The 15,965-nt window shown below is 40.7% G+C and overlaps 1 protein-coding gene across 3 annotated transcripts in view; it reads right to left on the reverse strand.

Moving 5' to 3' along the window:
* CCDC93 (coiled-coil domain containing 93) overlaps positions 1–15,965 on the reverse strand; it is a 100,384-nt gene that overhangs the window by 31,404 nt on the left and 53,015 nt on the right. For 2 of the 3 annotated variants that reach the window (XM_003819129.6, XM_063595115.1), the window contains exons 12-15: positions 11,569–11,685; positions 5,612–5,674; positions 2,220–2,293; positions 1,006–1,087 (exon numbers count right to left, since the gene is read on the reverse strand). In XM_003819129.6, the coding sequence (XP_003819177.2) occupies positions 1,006–1,087; positions 2,220–2,293; positions 5,612–5,674; positions 11,569–11,685 (336 nt within the window). The remainder of the gene's footprint in view (positions 1–1,005; positions 1,088–2,219; positions 2,294–5,611; positions 5,675–11,568; positions 11,686–15,965) is intronic. The other variant, XM_008972484.5, reaches the window with a different exon arrangement.

Here is a 15,965-nt window from a genome sequence, read left to right on the forward strand (position 1 = left end):
AAGGGCTGGGGAGGTATACAGTAATCACTGGGCATTGAAATGAACAAGTGATCTAGAGCCTAGTTCCAATTAGTCTTGTCTGTTTCCTCTCTCCAGCAGGCCTCAACCTTATTCAGCTGTCCATCTTCCAGCCTGGAGCTCTGCCTCATCAAGTACCTCCTCCACTTGCTGTCCTCCTTGGCCCGTAAGTAAGATCTAGCTTTTTGGTGGCTCCTGTGCTGAAGTGCCTTTTCCTCCCCTGGAGCTCACACAGAACTTGCCAGGCCTCATTTCCTATCTCACACTAGAGTTGCCAGAACACGCATCACCCCCACGACTAGACTACAGGTTTCCAGAAGATGACAGCCAGGACTTATACATAGGACAAAGACATCCGAAGTTTTCAGGACAGCCCTGGTTTTGTATGATGTTACTCTTTTCACAAAGGCCGTCTCTCAACAAAATATATTTTTGCAAAAACTTCATAAGACTTTTCTTTCAAATACCAAAGTTGGGTGACATTGTTTGTTTCGGGGTTTGGCACAAAGTTACTAACCATGGTGCTCTATTCAGCTTATACAACTGACAAATAACTGCTGGATGAATCTGCTTTTTTTTTTTTTTTTTTTTTTTGAGATGGAGTCTTGCTCTGTCGCCCAGGCTGGAGTGCAGTGGCGTGATCTTGGCTCACTGCAAGCTCTGCCTCCCAGGTTCACGCCATTCTCCTGCCTCAGCCTCCCAAGTAGCTGGGACTACAGGTGCCCGCCACCACGCCAGGCTAATTTTTTTGTATTTTTAGTAGAGACGGGGTTTCACAGTGTTAGCCAGGATGGTCTCGATCTCCTGACCTCATGATCCGCCTGCCTTGGCTTCCCAAAGTGCTGGGATTACAGGCATGAGCCACCGCGCCTGGCCGAATCTGCTTTTTAAACTGCACTGGATAGGATGCCACAACAGGACAACGGAGGTAAACCAAGAGATTCAATAAGAGTCCTGGTTTATTTGCTGACACCAAACAACACTTACTCGACAATGTGCTTTAAATTCCTGTTCTTGACTTTTCAGATTTTCATTCATGGCTACAAGTGCTCTCAGGTTCTGTAGGATACTGAAGAGAAAAGACAAAAAAATGACATATGGCAGGCCATTATGATTTTATGAATCACAGCTAAAAGCAGGTCCGCAGCTAAAAAAGGACTCTCCTTTTAATTTCCTTTCTCAGCTCTAAGACTGTCTCACAGATTCTGCACAAATGATAATGACTTCCATTTAACTGACATTATTATTCATTTATAAACCCAAGACCATCAATGCCGGATCCAAGAAAACATTACAGATTCCACAATTAAAATGTCAACTATAGAAACATCAATGAGTTTCCATAGTACCAGGTATATTTAATGATACCAATTATTCAACTGTATTCGGGGCATATACAGTATTGAAAACTATTTTTAAAATCCATTCTGAAAAGGAAACAAGTTGCTTAAGGTCATTAAAAGCACTAATTTGACAATAAAAATATCAACTATCTGACAGTGCTTTGCTCCATTTCATGAAACAAAGGTTTCTAATTATAGAGTCAAGTTACCTGTGGGTACTTTTTGCTAAAAATGTTCATCAAACAAGCACTGCTCATTCTGTGCCTGCAACTTTTTGATTTCATAGTCTCATTCAAATAAGCAGCTCCCGGGAGACTTTACCACCCAAATAGTCTGAAGCTAAAAAGGTCAAATGTTAAGTGCTTTCTCTCCTCTAATGCTCTAATGACAATTAATTCTACATGAAAGAACAAACAACTACAGCAGCTGTGTCTTGACAGAAAAGACTGCACCTTTTCTACCAAGGAGGCACGAGCTGTTTAAAAACTTGTAACAATAGTGAACTCTAGGGAAGAGAATTGGGTGGCTGGGGACAGGAGTGGGAGGAAGATTTTTCACCATACGCCCTTTTCTGTACTATGAAGGTATGACCATTTTGAAAAACAGAAAAACAAAAAACTATGCTGCTTCTGTACACAAGGGGTATTGGGAAAAAGGTGACTAACCCAGGGCAGCCCAGGCACATCTCAGCATGGCAGAGTCACCACTTTCTGGATGAACAGTAAAATGATCTGACCTGCAGGGGCCAGACCAATAGCCTTTGGCTGCTTTGTTCTGTGTTTAAACAAATTAAGCCAACAAGTATCAGCAAAGTCACTTTCATCAAAGCAAAAATAAGCGCATGCTGAAACCTCTTACCTTGGATCAGCTTTGGATTCTATCTTCTCGAGGGCTGCTTGCTCTTTGTCCAGTTTCTCACTGTAAGTCTTCAGCTGCAAGAGAGAATGAAGACATGGTTGCTGGAAACTTGGTAGCAGAGGTGAACAACTTCACCTTCTTTTTGTGAGGCAGATGATGACACTTTTTAAAGAAGAAACTTAAACTTGGATTTTAATGTGTAAAGTAGGTAATTACATCATACAACAGAATACTAAGCCAATATTTTAAAAAAGAATAAAGTAGCTCTTTTACAATGATCTCTAGTATCTACTGTTCAGTGAAGAAAATACCGACTGTTTCTCCAAACCTACACCCTTTGTACTTTTTGAATTTTGTACGATGTGAATGTGTTACTTATTCAAAAATTTAAAAAAAAAAAAGTTTTAAAAAAGTTCCAAGAGTTCTAGTTGAAAATAGTAGACTAAGCACAACTTGCAGCCACCCCTTCTTGCCCTAAGACCCCCAAACATCCAGACTATTACATTAGAACACAAGAGTTTAACCTCACAGGCCAAAAAAGATGGTTAACAGACAGGAATGGCCTCAGGAGGAAACTGTGTGGAGTTAGCAGACGTAGGAAGGACTGGTGTGCAGTGTTGGGGATCTGCATTAGGAATAGCCACATAGGCTAGGCAATGAAACCTGACTCTCTTAAACACAAGAGCTGGTGCTTAAGTCTCAGAGGCAGGGCGGGGTCCCACATAGTTGGTGATACCCAGCAGAAATGGGGAGTTCCGGCCGGGCGCGGTGGCTCACGCCTGTAATCCCAGCACTTTGGGAGGCCGAGGCGGGCGGATCACGAGGTCAGGAGATCGAGACCATCCTGGCTAACATGGTGAAACCCCGTCTCTACTAAAAATACAAAAAATTAGCCGGGCGTGGTAGCGGGCGCCTGTAGTCCCAGCTACTCGGGAGGCTGAGGCAGGAGAATGGCGTGAACCCGGGAGGCGGAGCTTGCAGTGAGCCGAGATCGCGCCACTGCACTCCAGCCTGGGCGACAGAGCGAGACTCCGTCTCAAAAAAAAAAAAAAAAAAAAAAAAAAAGAAATGGGGAGTTCCCCGACCCAGAACATCAGTTACTACCGGCTGATCTCAGCAAACAGTAGGTAGATCCCTTCCAGAATAAACACAGGAAGTGGGCTGCATAAAATGGATGGATCCACAGAGGTGGTAACCCGAAATTTTAAAATTAAAGATGAACATATAACCAAGGATCATCAAAGAGCTGAAGATAGACATAACCTTAAAAAAGATGTATCAATTCAACAAGTCAATTCTGATCTTAATAGTTATAGAGCAAGCAAAACTAGATACAACTAATGTACTTAGACATAAAAGAATACTGCATAAAAACAATCAGCCTCACACACACGAAATCAGAGTTGTGACTGCTGAAGTTACAAAGCAGAGGGGCCAGCCAATCTCCTGGCCTTTCTGAAGCAGTCATGCAGCCTCCCCCACAGATGTCAGGCACCACTGCTGTCTGCAACCCTCCATGCCCAGCTCTACTTTTCCCAGATTTACTGGAAAGACACAAGTCCTCTCTGCTTTTCAGTGCCACTAGGTTATCCTGGAAGGGCAGGTTTTGCTGAAGAGGTCAAATCTGGGAAGCCTGGAATGAAAGGGTTCAGAGCGCTCATTCTGCTTACTCCTAACCTTGATAGGTAAGGAGAACCAGGCCCAGAGGTGAAAAACATTAATTACGCACAGGCTGACGAAATCAAGCTTCTTCAGAAGTTGTTCAGTACTAGGTTTTATACAGCTTCCCATTTTTCTAGATGGGAATTAGTCTGATTTTCCTATTAGATAGTAAGCTCCCAGAGAGGGCTCTGATGCCAGGCTGCCTGTATTTGAATCCTGACACCCGGCTGCATGGCCTCTCTGCCTTAGCTTTCCCATCTGCAAAAAGGAATGACGACTGTAGGAATGACATGCCCAGAGCAATGTTGGCTGCTGTTTTCATTTGAGGATAGTCTTATTACTGACTTAAATCACACCCTCCACCTTTCTATAACATGAAAAGGGCTCAACAAATACTTGATTTAGTATTTAGTATAAAAAGCCCCTTTGTAAGTCACTGATAGTTTATATCCTAAGGCATATAAATGTCTTAGAAAGCTGATATCAAGATATTTTGCCTTTAATCTCTTTCAGATTATTATACAAAGACAGATCCACGAATTGGCAAACTTCATGCCAGGGGCTCTGCAGCATTAAAATATCACAGAGGGCTCCCAACCCGCAGAGCTTGCCATCTAATCCGTAAGGAACGCAGTCACAGAGCAATGTAAAGGAAGCTAATCTGTCCAAAGGCAAGGCAGGCGTCTTTATGAACAATGAGAAAAAAATTATTCTAACTGCCATTCATGTGCCTGCCCTTTTGAAATATTCTGACAATAACTGAAGAGGTTAGTCCAGACCAGAATTGAAAAGCTTTGTCAGGTTTACATCAAGGTGGCAAATTAAGTGCTACATATCGCTACAGAGTAAGAATTTTAAATTGGTAAATGTCATGTGAATTCTAGAAAAGTAGGGATACTGGGTTGGTTTCAGAGACGTCTTTGAAGATCCTAGCTTCCAAATCGTCCAGGAAGTACGAGGTAGGGACCTTGCAGCGAGGTCCTTCCATAGTACGGCTATAGTCCAAGCACCAAAATCATAAGGAAGACAGCTTTTCAAGTCTGGATGAGGATAGTTCTCTGTGGAAACCAAGGAACAGAAATATCTACACACTGCTCACGACAGAGGTGGCAGCAGAGGTGTCTGTTTAGCAATCACAAGTGGGAAGTGAGCAGCGACAATGCTGATGTGAAGTAGCACACTTGCAACCTGGACTACAGATTGAATCGCAGGGTTCAAATGCACTCCCAGCCCTCCTTCTCCTCCTGCAGCCCTTCCCCCACTCTGCCTAGGAGATAACTGGAAATTCTGAACAATTATATCACTCTGAGGTTCTCTCATCTTTCAAAAGACATCTCACTCTCAAGGAATTCAGGATCTTAGAGTTACTATACAAGCTGCTGTTTGAGGGGCAGGAGCTATTTACTGAGTGACACTGTGAGTTCTTCTCTGTGCCCCACCCAGCCTATCAGGATCACCTTCCCAGGAAGCCTTTCCTGACCCTCGCAGCCCACAGAGACCCCTCCCACCAAGACCACTAAGGGACTAGAACGTGGCAGTGTGGGCAAACTGATGACATGGGTCACGCACTACCATGTAACTGTCCTATGTCCTCAAACTGACTGCAGACTCTGAGAACAGGATCGTGTCTCCCACACACAGACTGATGAAACACGTCATTCCATTAGTGGTTCAGGTCAAAAACAATTCTTGACAAGGGCCCACAGAAGAAGGAGAATCTATCTGCTCACCTCTGTCAGCGTTTTCTTGGCTTCATTATATCTGGCTTGTAGGCTGGTGTGACTTGCTCGCAGCTGTAAATGAAAGATAAAAGATGTATGCTCTCATTTGATCCTTATGACAACACAGATGTGAATTTCACAGATGAGAAAATGAAAGCTCAGAAAGATTTAAACTGAGCAAATGTGAAAATTTTAAAAGGGTTGCCAACAACAAATGAAGAAAAAAAACCTCATATTTAATTAGCACCAAGTACATGTCAGCTGATGTACTAGGAATTTTGCATAAATTATATCACTGAATCTTTATATTCAGTGAAAAAAGACACTTTTCTTATTTTACAGATGAGGAAATAAAGACTCAGAGCAGTCAAGTTATTTGACTAAAGTCCCATAGCTGATAACTGATGAGACCCAGATCCAAATTCAAGTCCCTCTGACTTTTCAGTGGGGCTACAATCAATGCAGTTAACCCACTTGCCTGTTTGCAGAATACAAACAGCATTTCAGCACTTGAGATTCCAGCATAAGACTGGTTGGCAAATGATGACACATAGAAGATAGGATTCAGGACTTCAACACCAAGAGAATGAAAATAAATTACTTTTACTGTTCCAACTTATGTAACTGTAAACTCACATCTTGAAAAAGTCAATTCCCTTTCTCTTGCTAAAACAGTATATCCTTGTGTCTATCAACTTTTAGAAATTCGAAAACATTCCTTTACATGCTCAAAAGGATTGTGTATTTTCACTTTTAAGAAGGATACAAGGCAGAAAACCACCTTCAAACTTGTTATTAACTGGATTCAAGTTAACAATGAGAAATTTTAACCTATATCTCAATGGTTATTTAAAAGTAACATGCCCCATCCTTGGGCCTGTAAGCAGCTTATTAAGAGTTATGTCACCTTCAGAAATCATTACTCCAATCTAGCTACTAGTCTTCATGACTGATAAATAGTTACAATTCCAACAAGGCCTATCAAGAAGCCAACTCAAGCTGAGAGCAATGTGATAAAGGAGAGAGAAGCAGGTGGGTTCTGGTGCCTCCCTTTTCAAAGACAGCCATCTGTGCAATGACAACTTTTATTAACCTGTTTGTGTAACTGGGAGATAAGGGTACTTTGGGAAAAAGTTTAGTTTTCTCTTTAAATCCCAGTGTTTTAACTGTTGATGTTTGCTATGGTCTGAATGTTAGTGTCTGCCCCAAATTTGTATCTTAGAACCTAATACCCAATATGATAGTTTCGGTGGGGTCTTTGGGAAGTGATTAAGTCATGAGGGCTCCAGCCTTGTGAATGAGATGAGTGCCCTTATAAAAGAGGCTCAGTCTGGGCAACAAAGTGAGACTCTGCTGTCTCCAAAAAAAAAAAAAAAAAATTAGCCAGGCATGGTGGTGTCCCTGTGGTCCCAACTATGTGGGAGGCTGAGGTGGAAGGATTGCTTCATCCCAGGAGGCTGAGGCTGCAGTGAGTTATGATCATGCCACTGGACTCTAGCATAGATGATGAAGTGAGACCCTGTCTCAAAAAAATGAAAATAAAAGAGGCTTGAGTGGGCTCCCTTGCCTCCTTCCACCATGTGAGGAAGCAGCAACAAGGCATCATCTATGGACATCAGACACCAGATCTGTTGGTGCCTGGATCTTGGACTTCCCAACCTTCAGAACTGTAAGCAACAAATTACCACGTCTAAGGTATTTTGATAGAGCAGCCTAAATGGACTATGACAAGGCTCTAGGAAAGGTCCCCGGGATCTTCCCACCTGCTTCACCCACCTTCTTGTGTAGCCTCTCACCCCTGCACCCACCTACTCATCTGACATTTACCCAAAGCTCTGCTCAAATGAGGTGTATGGGAGAAAGAAAAGAACATGACATTGTAACTGTGGGATTAAAATATGAGAAGAGATGGGGCAGAGCCAGGCCCAAGGAAAGAGAGTTAGCTCCCTCACCAGGGGGTTCAGGAAACCTTCACCAACAAAGACTTACCCCAGATGGATCTTGGCAGGGAAGTAAGAGCTTTCTAAGAAGAAAAGGCTCATCTCTTTTCTTTTCTTTAATTAATTTAACTAACAATTAAATTCTTCATCTGATCATCTTTTCTTAAATAGGAAGTGTCCCAGTAGCTTAGCTTAGTTTTTATCTTGCTGGAGTCCTCCAGGATTCTCTTACCTCTATTTTCTTCTTCATCATTAACCCCTACGCTTACTCTAAAAATTCAGCTGCTGGTTAACACCACCTCTCTGGATTTCTCTTTCTTTCATCACTCTCAGGTTTCCTCTTAGCTACCTACCACCTGTACTCCATTCTATTCCTTTGCATATTCCCTCATTGGACCATGATATGATTTGGCTGAGTCCCCACCCAAATCTCATCTTGAATTGTGGTTCCCATAATCCCCACGTGTTGTGGGAGGGATCAGGTAGAGGTAATTGGATGATGGGGGTGGTTTACCCCATGGTGTTCTCGTGATAGTGAGTTCTCAGGAGAACTGATGGATTTATAGGCATCTGGCATTTCCCCTGCTTGTACTTCTCCTTCCAGTCATCATGTGAAGAAGGACATGTTTGCTTCCCCTTCCGCCATGATTCTAAGTTTCCTGAGGCCTCCCTACCCATGCAGAACTGTGAGTCAATTAAACCTCTTTCCTTTATAAATTACCCAGTCTCAGGTATGTCTTTATCAGCAGGGTGAAAATGGACTAATATTTCCTTATTTGTATAATGAGGATAATAACAGTACCTCCCCTTCGTAAGGATGTTGTGCGAACTGAGTTAATTTTGCAAAGTGCTTAGTAATTAGTAAGCAATAACAAAGCACTTATTAGCCATTACTATTACTGACAGATAGATGTCTGTGATAGAATACGTGAAATAAAAACTCAATTTTGTAACCATACAACTCACTCTCCCCAGGTGAGGGCATACGTGTCTGTAAAAGCCTAAAAAAGGATGCATCTCAGATGCCTTCTGCCTGTATGACCTTGTAAAAGAGGCTGTGGGATTTAAAGAGTTTGGAATCCCTCACATACTACAGGTAGAAGTATAAATTGATAAAATAATTGATGAACAACTCAATAGTTTCTAGCAAAATCAAAAACGCATTTTTTGAGAAGTTAGGGAACAAGTTAAATAAATTGTGTTACATATATACTATGTCACACTATCCAGTCACTAAAAAGAATGAGGTAGATTTATTTGCTTAAATTTTGGTTCAACCACTAACAAGCTATGTGACTACAGACAGCCTGCTTAATTTCTGTGTCTCAGTATCCTTATTTGTAAAGTGAGGAAAATAACAGTACCTCCCATTCATAAGGATGCTGTGTGAACTGAATGAGTTAATTTTATAAAGCACATAGTAATTACTAAGCAGTAACAAAGCACTTATTAGCAATTACTATTACTGACAGAGAGATGTCTGTGATACAATAAGTGAAATAAAAACTCAATTTTGTAACCATACAAGTCACTCTCCCCAGGTGAAGGGGCATACATTTTTGCAAAGGCCTAAAAACAGGTTTGCCAGGAAACACAGCAGACACAAATAGTAGCTTGCTCTATTTATTCTTATCTTTATATACTTCTATACTATTTAATTTACATTCAGCTTATCCCTACAATTTAAAAAAAGCACTTGAAACATTTGAAAACTGACAGAAACAAAAGGAAAATGTGTTTAGTATATCTGCACACACACAGAAACATGGAACACAGACTCTGAGCAAGTCTCTCCCTTCCCTACCTCATTTTCCTCATCCAGTTGGCCTAGCTACATGGGCAGGGATTACTGCATGTGGTGGTCATCATCTTTAATTACATTAAACATCGCAATAATGATTGTTGTCTTTTAATGACAGCCTGCTATGTTAAGCAGTATGCTTGAAAAGTAACAGCCTCTGGGTAAAAGTGTTCTGAACCAACTGCAAAACAGACTCAAGAGTCAGGGAGGATTGCCCTGTCAGCTGGACCAAGAATGAGTCAAGACTGCCATTTGTGTTGAGGCTTAGTATTGCTTCTCCCCAGGTTTAGACAGAAGGTAGAAGCAAATGTCCATTCCTGCTGGGATACTCTGGCTCCTGGAGTCCACAATAATCTCAAAACTATCTTCCCTCAGAGATAAAGACACCATAATAAGGCAGCCTCATCCTTGTCTCCTGCTCCTTCTGATTCTGTGATGAGTTCTTTTTGAACCATTCTTATCACCAGCAGGGGTCAGGAGTAGGGATGATACTGTCTGAGTTGACAACTCATTAAAATGTCTAAACAAATAACTGAACAGAAACCAAATCATAGGCTATCTTTTCATCCTTCTTTGATTCAGAGCATTTAGCAAACCAACCTATTATTTGTTCAGCTATGGTAGAACAAATTCTAATAGAACAAATTCAAATAAAGAAATGATTGGGCAGGACCATTTGATGGGTTAATATCTTTTAAATATGTGGGACTAACTAAAAACTAACAAGCTCAAAATGCCAACTGGTACCCAATTTTTTTTTTTTTTTTTGAGATGGAGTTTCGCTCTTGTTGCCCAGGCTAGAGTGCAACAGCATGATCTCGGCTCACCGCAACCTCCGCCTCCTGGTTTCAAGCGATTCTCCTGCCTCAGCCTCCTGAGTAGCTGGGATTACAAGCAGGTGCCACCATGCCCAGCTAATTTTGTATTTTTAGTAGAGACAGGGATTCTCCAAGTTGGTTAGGCTGCTCTTGAACTCCCGACCTCAAGTGATCTGCCCCTCGTCAGCCTCCCAAAGTGCTGGGATTACAGGCGTGAGCCACAACACCTGGCCCATATTCATTCTCTTAATCTTCTTCTACGTGTATTCTTCTAATCTAATCTATTGCTAATGCAACTGAAGCATATAACTTTTTTATTGTCCAATGACTGTTGCTGAGTCAAACTTCCCAGCTTCCTCTTAGGTCTACTTTTCAGGGCAAATATATGAAGGTCTTTCCAAAACAGTCTCATATCACCAGGTATTACAGAACACCATCTCCTATAGCTCTTTTAAAAATGATCAAGTTTCCTCCATTTCCCTGCCATCAATAGTAGCAGTCCACATCTAGACTACTGCATCAGCCTCCTACCTGTTGTCCCTGAATTCCTTCTCACCCAAGTCCAGTTAATTCATGCTCCTGCAGCAAACAGAATGGTCTTTACAATATGCAATTCTGATCATGCCACTCCCCTATTTAAACACGTCAATGGCTTCTGTTGTCCTTAACATGGCTTGGATGGTCCTGTTGATCAGACACTGCCAACCAACTGTCTTCATTCATGACTCCCTGGCCACAAAACAGACTGGCTAAGACCCTTCCTCCTCTGGTCTTTGTTCATGTTGTTCTGTAAGTCCATATAGCCCATACAGACTTCCTGCCTGGAAATACCCACTCATCTTTCCAGTCTCAGAACTCTGTGACCTGAGGCTAGGTCAGGTCTCCCTATTAGTCACTCTCCCAGCTTCCTAGACTTCTCCTTCAAGCATTTAACACACCTGTAATTAAATGACGATGAGTGTGGTGACTTCTCATTAGAACTTAAGATCCTTGACAGCAAGGATCATAACTTGTTCTTCATTCATCCCAATAGCTAGTTCAGTGCCTAGCACACAGTAGTGCTCGGTAGATATTTGTTAACTAATGCTATTTATTCTTGCCCTGTGATCTTTTCCTATGATAGAAGTTAGCAAATTTTTTCTGCAAAGGGCTGGATAGTAAATATTTTAGGCTTTGTAGGTCTTATGGTCTTCTGCAACTACTCAACTCTGCTACTGTAGCCTGAAAGCAGCCACAGAAAATGTGTAAACAAATGGATGTGTTATGTTGTAATAAAACTTAATTTACAAAAACAAGTGGCAACTGGACTGGCCCAAGCACCACAGTATGCCAACCCCCGTTCTGGAATCTCCTTTAACCAATCTACCATGAAGATCTTGAATAAACTTACGAAAAGAAAACACTGACCTCTTCAAGATGTTTGGTCTTTTGCGCAATCTGTTTGTTCAAGGAAATGACTTTCCGGCGATGTAGCTGGGAGGTTCCTAATTTTTCTGGACTTTCTTCAGCTGATAGCTCAGACTGCTGTGGAAAAAAGGGACGGCAAATCCAAAGGATTTAATTAGTTGACCTTGGTTCATGTAATCAAGCCCTGTTAAATGTGGGCAAAGCAGTACTGGGCAGCCAGTCACACCAAGCCAGGGCATTTACAGGGCCTGTTCAAAACCTGGCATACAGAAGAGATTCTGACACAATGACCAAAATCCCTATCAACAGAACCTGCATTCTGGGCTGAGGGAACAGCATGTGTAAAAAAGTACAGGGACATAACTGTGGTTATGTCAATATCATATAGGCAATAGGTATCATCAAAAAGTCTTAAATAGGGGAATAACATGGCCATAGTAATGTCTTCATGAGACCATTCTGGAGTTATCAAGAATAATGAATTGATTCACTGTGATCGAAGTATTATAAGCAAATGGTTAAAAAAGTCTAGCCATTCAGCAGCACTTATAATGAAGAGTCTCCCAACACATTTTCCATCACTTGGCCCACTCCAATTTAATCATTTCCTATTTCTGATGTTCTGGAGTTAACAGGGGATTGATTGGAAAGGGATTAAAGGTGCTGAGAGAGGTCAGGTAGGAAAAGTTCTGCAACTGTATAAGGGAGGAGGGGGTGGAGAAGGATCCTCAGGACCAGGAGTGAGTGTGAGAGAGATCTCTGAACAAGATGATGAGGTGAATGTGATAACATTTTCCAGGAGGGCAAATGGCCATTCCTGAAAAACCACACAAAGAAGTAAGCAGCTTAGTGTAGATACTGAATACAAACACCGCCTCAAGACTCCTGTGAGAAGCCCCAGGAAAAAGAAATTAAAAGGTAGACCTTTTTGCAATAAGTGCAATTATAATACTTCTTGGATGATTATAGTTTTATTAAACAGTCAAACACCAACAATAAAACATCTCCTTTCTTATAGTAAGTACCCCAATTCCAAGCTAATCATTGATTCTAAACTCACATGCAACAAAAACCATTTGGATATTCAACTTTCCCTGAATGTTTTAACAGTGATCCTAGGCTTGAAAGTCTAAGATATTTACCCACAGAAAAAAGAAATGGGAAAGTGAGAAGGAGGAGAAATTGGATGGCCATAACCATTTATTCTGGTTAAGGATTTCTCTGAATAATTCAGCAGTATTATTAATGGATGATGAGTTCTTCTGCTACTTAACAACTTTGGAGTTACAAAACAACCAGCAGGATACAGCTGCATAAAATGGTAAGAAACATCACTTTCTATCTCATGGGCTGGTAGGCCATAAAGGAAACAGAAAAACTAAGCATTTAGTATTACAACACATTTAGCCTTGAAACCTGGGACTGTGTAAAATGTCAACATTATTTTAGCTTTTAGGATTTCTGGGAATTGGAATTAACTTTTTAAAATTAATTTTGGACACACCAAGATATCCACAACTTGTAGTATGGAGAAGGACAAACTATTTCTGAAAATTATTTGAGAGTATTAAAAAAGGGTGGCGGAAGAGGAAAGACCAGCCCCACTCTAAATCACTTACAAAAACAGAATTACAATTAACTACATCTCCTCTACTTTGATTGGATTGACCTGAACTATGCTATTAATTTGGCCACTTTTGTATGTTATGTATTTAATAGCTTTTTTATAGTTAATTTTAGCTTTGAGTTTTAATATCCAGCTTAGATTCCTTGACTTTGACTTCCAAAGTGTCATAAGCATATTCTCGGAGCATTGTGCTTTACTAGCCGAATTACATAAGCCTTCTATTCATGCTTTTCTGATACCTGAAACAGAACTAATTTCCCATACAGTATGTCTCTATGTTTGGTGTCAGGATTATGCTTCAGTATCCTGACCTCCTCCAGAAGCCTGTCAGGCTTTGTGTCAGGCAGGCTCCAGTGGATCCACGTATCACTCACCTTCCAGACTTCCTCCAGTGTGTGGGGGCTGAGTAAACTCATTCAATTCTGTTCTGCAGCTTTGGCATGGATTGGGTGATGTCTCTGTTAGCAAGCTTTCTTGCTCATAAACTGCTTTTATGGCCAAAGTCCTAAGAAAATAAAAACTGCATTCCCCCACCCAGCTTCCAGGCTCTCATATTAGTGTACATGGCACACACACAGCTTTGTTTTAAAATTATGACCTTCAGACTTCACTTACAAGAATTCTTCTTGCAGGAAAACCAGCAGCCATCTTGATATGTGGAAAGATTATTTCTGTTGATAGCTATCTATTTAAGTCTCAATTTTGAGCCACATGCTCCCTCAAAACCCTGTCAGAAGGTCTCAGAGGCCAAATACCTTTTCATAATAATAATATGTTATTTGCCTTTTCACTCTCATTCTCATGATTATACAGTGACATCTTCCAGATGTTATATGACATGTGATATCACTGATCTGATGTTAATATTAATGTGCTCATTATAATTTGTAAGTAAATACATAAGCTATTGGGTATGAATTAATACATGTTATTGTCAATGAATACATAAGCTACTGTAAATGAATTAAAATACACAAGCTATTGAGTCCTCAGTTATTTTTAAGAGTCTTTAACTGGGTCCTGAAAGTATTATAAAATGTTGAGAACTGCTACTTTAATCTAAGGAGCCTGGTTCACTTGGTAATCCACCCATGGACTGGGACAGTCAATGGAGTGGGCTCACCAACTGGCCAGCCATCATTTATATAACACTGAGAGGGAAAAGTTCTTTCTGATTCTACTCTTTTACTAGACCCGTGATTCGGACAACCATACAAACAGAGAGAAAATGCTCGCAATGCACAGAAAAAAAATCTTGAAATCTCTATAGGTACCTCTATCATATCTGTTATAATAGTGTACGTTCCAAGGAAACATGAGCTTTCAAAATGCTCTCTTTTATTGGTAGGTAATAATTCTTAGTCCTGTGTGGAGTCCTGTAAATGTACATTTACTGGCGCACAGTACTTATAAACTTGTAAGTTCCTCTGTTTGCCTTTGAGTTTAGAGACAGTGCTATGAGAAGCTGCTTTGTTTAATGGGAAGTTATTTTTAGTCAGATAAAACAGTTTATTACTGAGCTGAAATGAGAGTTCCTAACCTAGGAAACAGAAAGCTGACTGCCCTGTTTTTCAAACACACTTTTTATTAAGCAATCTAAATTTTTTGTTTCTCAAAGCCAAGAGAACTCAGACTGATGAAGACAGGAACAGGTGCGTAAACCAGCGGGTCTCATCTGATGGTTCATTCACTGAGAGATACGATGAGAACGAAAACTAGATGACCAAGGTGGATTTGAATGATGAGACAAAGTCAGACAGAAGGAGAAGAGGAAAAGGGGCTTTATACTAAATCCTTGACAGAAAAAATTTAAACCGTAGAGCATCGTAACAGATTTCTGCTCCCAAAATGCAACATCTGTCAAAGAACATCAACCATCTACAAATATTCCATTTGTGTTTACACTGCAGTGAGGGCTAAAGTGCCAATCTAATTTGTTCAACATTTTCAGATTAAGAACGTGCTTTCAAAACCACATTGTGGATTAAGATGACTTCTAGTGTAAATTCAGTGTTTTCTAATAACTGACAGATATTCACAACTTCTATTTTTAGAGGAAACAGATTTAAATGTCACCGAATAATATTACTCTAGTTCAAAATGGTAAATTCCCAAGAGAAGCAAAAAATGATTACTTTAGCTAAAACTATATACTTTTATAATTGAAAGAGACCCAAAAGGTTATTTACACATCAACCTTCTAATACAGGGTTCTCTCCTATATCATCTCCCTACCCCACCAAAATATGGTCACTAAGCTGACAATAATAAAGAATTCCTATCTTACAAGGTACCAGGAGTTCTCTACACTAAATAGATGGACTTCAATTTTTGGTACCCTGACTGACCAATTAAGGACAAGTAGGCTGGGCGCAGTGGCTTGTGCCTGTAATCCCAGCACCTCCAGAGGCCAAGGTGAGTGGATCACTTGAGGTCAGGAGTTTAAGACCAGCCTAGCCAACATGGTGAAACCCTATCTCTACTAAAAATACAAAAATTAGCCAGGCATAGTGGCATACGCCTGTAATCCCAGCTACTTGGGAGGCTGAGGCATGAGAATTGCTTAAACCCAGGAGGTGGAGGTTGCAGTGAGCCGAGGTCATACCGCTACACTCCAAGCTGGGTGGCAGAGAGGGACTCTGCCTCAAATAAATAAATAAAGACAAGTAAACAGACTATGTGAAATATTTCTTTAAAAATGTTTTTAAATCTAAGAACTAGCAAGAATGTTAAATTTCAGAAGGCCAAAAAGTAACTGAAAGTGGGAATC

The sequence above is a fragment of the Pan paniscus genome, chromosome 13, assembly GCF_029289425.2.
Source record: "Pan paniscus chromosome 13, NHGRI_mPanPan1-v2.0_pri, whole genome shotgun sequence".
NCBI classification, from domain to species: Eukaryota; Metazoa; Chordata; class Mammalia; order Primates; family Hominidae; genus Pan; species Pan paniscus.